Below are 8,106 nucleotides of genomic sequence, written 5' to 3' on the forward strand. Positions count from 1 at the left end.
ATTATTTCAAATATCAGTATTCAATGTTTTATGTTTAATATATCAAAACATTATTTATGCATTTGTAACTGCAGGCTAAAGCATTCCATGTCCCTCTAAGCTGCATTAACGTGTAAATACATCTATGCCACTTCATATGCAACTTCTGCAAAGATTAATTTTATTGATTCTGATTTAATTTGTTTAGTAACAGCCTAAATGTATTATAATTGACTGATTAAATGTAAATTTGACTCAAAAGATGTACACTTTTAGAAAAAAAAAAACGCTTTATAAAAAAGGTAAGAATGCCCATAAAAGTTAAAAATCAATTTAAACTTATTGGAAAAGATTAATTTATATCACTGCTGTGAACTGACCCCCACACAGAATATGAAGAATATCAAAAACTTTAGGAGTCAGCTGTCCACGGTAGTCCTTAAGATATCAGCACAACTCAGCAAAATATCATCTAATTATCTTTGATACAATCACAGAAAATATTGAGATTTTGTCAATATCCCACACCCCTAGTACTGACAAAATTATTTGCAAAGGTCACTTTGTCACACCCAGTGTAGACAGCCTCAAACCGTTGGTGTATTTCTGTCTTTTTTTTGGCTAGTAGACGTTATAAATGGCCGGTAACTTAATTTAGTAGCCAAATTGGCTAGTGAGTGAAAGTTAATTTCAATCCCTGAGACCGGACGTGGTCTCACGGACACAAACTCGTCAGTTCTGATCTTAGACAGAGGATGCAGGGTAAATATCTACCTTTAAGTTTGCTGCGCTCTGCTTGCGCCAACAAAAAGCATAGTTTTGTATATTCACGAAAACTGCAACTTACTAAGGCAGTGATAGTCAGAAATCGAAAAGGTCTCAAATGATGTGCCCCGTGCTCCATTCATTCAGCCTTTTGTATGATCTATCCTGAACACAGATTTGTGGTAATACTAGACTCCACTTTAATCTACTAGAAATAATTTCAGAGTAAGTCAGAATAAATTCAAATGTAACAATTTATTATCAGTCAGGTCAATATGTATTATGCCAATTACATAGTCAATTCAAAGATATCAAACAATACAAGACATCAAATTCTCAAAGATAAATCTAAGAGAAAAGGATGCATCCCTGTCTACAGGACTAGTAGACGTTATAAATGGCCGGTAACTTAATTTAGTAGCCAAATTGGCTAGTGAGTGAAAGTTAATTTCAATCCCTGAGACCGGACGTGGTCTCACGGACACAAACTCGTCAGTTCTGATCTTAGACAGAGGATGCAGGGTAAATATCTACCTTTAAGTTTGCTGCGCTCTGCTTGCGCCAACAAAAAGCATAGTTTTGTATATTCACGAAAACTGCAACTTACTAAGGCAGTGATAGTCAGACATTTTTAAGGATGATTTCAATGATTTAAGGATAATGCAGAATTAATCAAATATAATATTTTATTTTATTTGTCAGGTGAAAATGTATCATGCCAATTACATAATTAAACAATTAGAAGCCACTTTAAAATTAAATTCAGTACCAATTCAGATAAATACATAACATCAATTGCTTAGATGAATCTTAAGAGTGAGAGATGCATACCTGACAGCAGAGAGAGACACAGCAGCATGGGAGTTCTAGTACAGAGCTCCAGAGACTCACACACTGTGTGGGGGGTTTTCTGGTTACAGAATCCCAAAGTAGTGTTTTGCCACTTCGCATGTGTCACGGAATGCAAGGAGAAAACAAGGTTAGATCCAATTGCAGTAGTTTATTAAAGTAACAAAAACAAAACAGAACCAAAACTAAACAAAAGGTAACTTCAAAAACAGGGACCAGAAAACACAACGTAACCTCAAACAATACTGCAGCAAAGACAGACAGTGAGAGCATGGTATATGTAGTGATGAGATGAGTAAATTACCAACAGGTGATAATGATCAGAACAAAACGACAAAGCAAAGGACTATGGGAAACGGAGTTCAAAACATGTAACAGAAACAGGAAGAGTGCCCTCAAGTGGCCAGTCCAGGGCACAACAACCAGACCCGCAAAGACAGACAGTGAGAGCATGGTATAAGTAGTGATGAAATGATGAGTAAATTACCAACAGGTGATAATGATCAGAACAAAACGACAAAGCAAAGGACTATGGGAAACGGAGTTCAAAACATGCAACACAGAAACAGGAAGAGCACCCTCAAGTGGCCAGTCCAGGGCACCACAACCAGACACTGTGACATTACCCCACCTCTACGGAGTGGATACCAGACACTCCACCAGAACACACAAAAGTTCAGGAGGGAGGTGTAATTGAGGCAGACCAGGGGGAGGGACAGCGGGCCAGGACCATACAATGGAAGGGGGCCAGGGGACAGAGGTAGACCAGGGCATGAGCACAGAACCGGCAGGGTGAAAGGCCAAGGCGGGGCCGGCAGGATGAACCAGCAAGGCCCCAACCACACAGGAATCCCAGCAGATAGCCAGGATGGAGCCGGGGGAATGGGCCCGTAATAATTGCTGTTAATAGTGTTCATCGTCTGTTTGATTACGTCTTTAATTGATTTTTCTGTACAGTTCTGCCATATGTACATTAACTGACAGTCACCACTGATAAGCTATACCACTAAATATTGTAGAAACAATTTGCTGTAAAGTTGCTTTGCAGCGATTTGTATCGTGAAAAGCGCTGTACAAATAAACTTGAATTGAATTGAAAGCAAATGGTTATCAAAGATCTTTATTGGGGCATCTCCCACATCAGAAGAACAGGTTTTGTTTTTTTTATTCTTGCCTGTTCTGTTGATGTGAGAGTGAAACCACCTTCCAGTCGCACCTGAAGTATTTATACTCACCACAAATAAAACAGCTTGAAACAATAGATTTGTGAAATTTGCATGACTGACTGAGACCTGAGGGGAAGGAAAGGGTCTGAGGAGTCAGGAACTCAGCATAGGGCGGGGGAATAGATGAGATTGGGCCAGCTGTTGTTCTGTCCTTTTTCTATCTAATCTGTAATCTGTTTCTATTTAATCTACTAATCTGAAGCCTATCCTCTCTTCAGATTAGTGAGTTTTATTGTTTTATTACAGGATAGGAATCTTGAATTCAGTTTTGGTAAAATTCATCCTTACAATTTCATTGGATTGTTAATATCCAACATGCCTTTTTATTCAGATTGAATTAAATTATTACATTTAAGAATCTGACATAAGAGGACAGATATGACATCTATACATCTCTGGCTTTTTTTGCTCAGTGTTATTTTAGGGTTTTGATCTATCGACTGAGAGAACACATTCTGTTTATTGTGTTATAATTACTATTTAATATTGCATCTAAAATTTGACTAGGCTAGACATGTTGCACATTAATTGTACTGTATATATATATATATATATATATATATATATATATATAAACCTCAAAGCATATTTCAATATTTGTGTTTTTGTGTTACTCCATAATGATGTTCTAGTTGAGGGCATTTGTAGTGTATAGGTATAGGGCCCAAACATAACCTCAAGCCCAGGGGCCCCCGGCTCCCTAAGTCATGCCCTGGTGCTTTTACAGAATCGTGAACTCTACCCCTGACATGTCAAAAGCTGAAGTGGATGAATCCATGGAGAAAGCCCTGCAGGTCTGGGCCAATGTCACTCCTCTGAGATTCACCCGTATCTACAAAGGCACAGCTGACATCATGATCTCCTTTGCTACAAGTTGTAAGTTGTCTATCTATCTGTGTTTATATTTTGTTGAATTCTTTTCAGTTGAATTAATTGTAACTGATGATAAGTGCAGACCAATTAGTCCCCATGTACCGTCATTACAATAATATAAAATTGTTCAATAAAATAATTATTGCAGTTAGTGCAGTGAATATTTGGGTGAAATCCAAGTATCACAATGCCTTAATCTATTCTGTTATCTCAAGGCCATGTATGTTATGATGTTCATAAAATGGCACAGGTTTATCTAAGAGAAAATAATAACGAAGATTGAATTCAGTGAAAGCATTTGAATTTTTCTGGAAAACTGTTCGGGAAAAGTTTAGCTGAGTCTGCTTACAGAACCAAAAGCGTGCGGCATGCATGTCTGCACGATCACGTGAAGGGATCTTCTATTGAACACTAAATATAAAACTAAACCCTTTCCTACAGATCATGGTGATGCTTCCCCATTTGATGGACCATTAGGCACATTGGCTCATGCTTTTGCTCCTTCTCTTGGAATCGGTGGAGATGCACATTTCGATGATGATGAGTTTTTCACATTCCGCTCATCTAAAGGTGAGTTTTACTAAATGTAGTTTTCAGAAGTTCTTAATTTTAGTAGTGCATTGAACTCATTACTGCAGATTGTAACTTTAGCACCACTTACATTTTACTCCAAAATGTATTCATTTTTTAATTGTACCTAAACAGTCATGCTTAATTTCTCCACAGGAATTGTCCTGTTCTTGGTGGCCGCCCATGAGTTTGGTCACTCTTTGGGTCTTTCTCATTCCGACGTTCCTGGCGCTCTGATGTTTCCCACATACAGCTTTACTGATCCGGATCATTTCTCTCTGTCCAGTGATGACATCAGAGGGATTCAGTCGCTCTATGGTAAGCATATGGTCTTCAAGAGCACATCAACAATCTTTAAGTCGAAAATATTCAGTCATTTGTTTAATATGTGGTATTTCCTTCAGGCCCAAACAGCGACATAACCCCCATCCAACCTCATCCAGAAGTACCAACAACTCCTAAGGCCTGTGACCCTAATCTGATCTTGGATGCAGCTACAACTCTAAGGGGTGAAACAATGTTCTTCAAGGACGGGTAATACACAAATCAAATAAAAATTGAGTGTATTTTTATATAAATAGACCTAAAATATTTAAATCAAGTGACTTCATGTCTCTCTCTTCAGCTTTTTCTGGCGTAGATCTCCGAGCAGAACTGTGACGCAACTTCCGATCAAGAGTTTCTGGGCCAGCGCTCCGGATAATATAGATGCTGCTTATGAGGATCCAGTGCAAGATAAACTTTTCCTATTCAAAGGTATCTTCTCAAACAATCTGGGAATGCTGGAACCACAATCACCCTTACAATCTCTATATCTGTGCACAGAAAAACTCTTATTGTAGTCTGTCTTTGTTTACAGGTAAACAAGTCTGGGCGTTTAATGGCAGCAATCTTGAGCGCAGCAATTAACTAATTAACTTAATGACGATGTATGTATTTAATGAAATTACAGGCCCCATGAGGCATTAAGATAAGCTGTCAAACATTTTGAACAAATTTTAGCAATCTAACCCGACAAATTTGTAGTAGCCTATTGTCATTCCATCTTAGTCCAGTTCAAGTCGAAGTGTTGACTAAACTTAAAATTAATATTAATTATTCCATACACTTAGGGTTCTTTTTTTTTTTTTTTTTGGGAAATGCATGCATCCCATCAACAGTACAGTGGATGAAACTTATCCCCTCGGTAGATGAAAGTCACCAAAAAGAGGATAAATCAAAAGCAGAGGCAGGGAATACAAAACCTAAAATCCTTCTGAAGCGGGCCCATTCAGCAGTTGCGTCAGAGGTGAAGTCATCGACAACACAAGCTTCTGTCTGACATGTTCAGACAGCAACCAAAAAAACCTGAAACCCTGAGTTTCCCACTTCCACCCCTGCTAATACAACCACTGATTGGAAAAGATAAAACACTGGAACAAGCCCCTTTTAGACCACTTAGATTTATAAAAGTCAGAAACAGACACTGTGGAGATAAATTTTCTTTCCCTGCAGAAGAAGACTGAAGTATGGAGCACTGGACAGCTCTCAGCCTGACACTTATTTGGTTTTTAGCTCTTTGCGATGGCGCTCCCACGACAGCATCACCAGAAGACCATCAAATAGCAGAGGTCAGTACCCACAATTAAAGAAATAATTGGATTATCTATTTACGAACTTGTGCACTTTTATCTAACACACATCTAACTTTGTGATATGAAACTATGATATTTATCTGCACTGTTTCAGTGTAAAATCAGTATACAGTATATTCCTTCCTCTTTCTTCCCAGGCTTATCTGTCGCAGTTCTACAGGGACAAGAACGCAACTACATCCAGAGGCAGAATGACGTTCCTCCCAAATCTAGAAAATGAACTGAAGGCCATGCAGGAGTTTTTTGGACTGGAGGTCACGGGTAAGCTGGACTCGAACACTCTTGAGACGATGAAGCTGCCGCGCTTTGGAGTCACTGATGTGGCCAGATACGGACACTTTCAGGGGAAGCCCAAGTGGAAGCAGAGCGTTGTAACATACAGGTAAGGTGTAGCTCCTTAATTTTGTTCATTGAAATCAACCAATCAGAGTAGACCTTGTCAGACTGAGAAAATATGTTTATTTCTGTGCAAAATGCTACTGTTTAGTATTGAATTTCAGACTACAAACTAATACATATATGCTTTTTTTTTTTCTCGTAGAATAACTGAATATACAGTGGGTACGGAAAGTATTCAGACCCCCTTAAATTTTTCACTCTTTGTTATATTGCAGCCATTTGCTAAAATCATTTAAGGCTGAGCAAGAGAGAGATGGACGCCACCATCACTAACGCTTTCCAGCTCTACAGTGATGTTATTCCACTTGACTTCAAACAGATCTACAACGGCACAGCCGATATCATGATTCTCTTCAAAGCAGAATGTGGGTAGATGTACAGTACCATAAAAAGTTATAGTGGAATAATTACAAATTTCTACATTGTTTTTGAAAGAAGTCTCAAATGCTCACCAAGGCTGCATTTATTTGATCAAAAATACAGTAAACAGTAGTACTGTGAAATATGATTACAATTTAAAATAACTGTTTTTCTATTGTGATATATTTTAAACTTGTGGCAGCAAACCTAAATTTTCAGCATTATTACTCTAGTCTTCAGTGTCACATGATCCTTCAGAAATCATTCTAATATGCTGATTTGCTGCTCTTATTATTATATCAATGCTGAAAATAGTTGTGCTGCTTAATTTATAATTTTGTGGAAAGTGTGATACACTTCCATTTCAAAGATTGGGGTAAATCCTTTTCTCTATTTTTTTTATATAAAAAAAATAATACCTTTAAAAATCAATTAAAAGTGAAAGTAAAAATATTTATAATGGTATACAAGATTTCTATATTAAATAAATGCTGTTAATTTCTTTTCATCAAAGAAACCTTAAAAAATGTATCATGGTTTCCACAAAAATATTAAGCATTATTAATAATTCAGCACTGATAATAATTGAAATAAATTTAAAATGTAATATGTTACAATATTACTGTTTTAGTGTTGTTGTTTTTTTGGTAAAAAAAAAAAAAAGCATCCTTTGTGAGCATAAAATACTTCTTTTAAAAACATTTAAAAAATGTAATTATTCCATAGGCCTATATGTTTCCTTTTAGATCATGGAGATTTTTACCCATTTGATGGGCTTAATGGGGTTCTGGCCCATGCCAACGCACCCGGTCCAGAGCAGGGAGGAGACACACACTTTGACGATGATGAGAGGTGGACGCTAAGATCACGAGGTGAATGCACAAATCACACAGAATCACATGCTTACATATATGTTACCTTGTTATTATTTATTATTTAAAAAATCATAAATCTGCTTTAGATATGAACCTACTTTTGGTGGCGGCTCATGAATGCGGACATGCACTGGGACTAGAGCACTCCAAAGACCCTTTGGCTCTCATGTATCCAACTTACCGATATGTCAACACGAATGGCTATACACTTCCTCGTGATGACCGACTTGGGGTCCAGGCCCTGTACGGTAAATGTTTTTTGTGATAGAGAACACATAGTGCAATATCAATAAAAAAATACAACAGATCATATTGCATGGTCACTGGTGAGCATTATCAACTATTAAAATGTTTTATGTTTTGTGTTATGTTTTAGGAGTTAGAACACCAAAACCAAATCCTGGACTGACCCCACCAGAACCGTGTAAGCGTGACTTAGTATTTGATGCAGCAACCAGCATTCGTCGACAATTGTACTTCTTTAAAAATGGGTAATAATTTATTTATTTTATTTTTTATATTTAATGTAGTTAATCACACACACACACACACACACACACACACACACACACACAC

General features: G+C 37.4%; 1 protein-coding gene across 1 annotated transcript in view; it reads left to right on the forward strand.

Moving 5' to 3' along the window:
* Positions 1–8,106, forward strand: part of LOC107679505 (stromelysin-1-like) — a 13,892-nt gene that overhangs the window by 4,821 nt on the left and 965 nt on the right. The window contains exons 3-12 of the mRNA XM_016475073.1: positions 3,547–3,695; positions 4,134–4,262; positions 4,419–4,580; positions 4,667–4,796; positions 4,888–5,018; positions 5,817–5,872; positions 6,034–6,278; positions 6,438–6,442; positions 7,402–7,527; positions 7,907–8,021. Of these exons, the coding sequence (XP_016330559.1) occupies positions 3,547–3,695; positions 4,134–4,262; positions 4,419–4,580; positions 4,667–4,796; positions 4,888–5,018; positions 5,817–5,872; positions 6,034–6,278; positions 6,438–6,442; positions 7,402–7,527; positions 7,907–8,021 (1,248 nt within the window). The remainder of the gene's footprint in view (positions 1–3,546; positions 3,696–4,133; positions 4,263–4,418; positions 4,581–4,666; positions 4,797–4,887; positions 5,019–5,816; positions 5,873–6,033; positions 6,279–6,437; positions 6,443–7,401; positions 7,528–7,906; positions 8,022–8,106) is intronic.

This window comes from Sinocyclocheilus anshuiensis, unplaced genomic scaffold (genome assembly GCF_001515605.1).
Source record: "Sinocyclocheilus anshuiensis isolate Anshui unplaced genomic scaffold, SAMN03320099.WGS_v1.1 scaffold2218, whole genome shotgun sequence".
Classification (NCBI taxonomy): Eukaryota; Metazoa; Chordata; class Actinopteri; order Cypriniformes; family Cyprinidae; genus Sinocyclocheilus; species Sinocyclocheilus anshuiensis.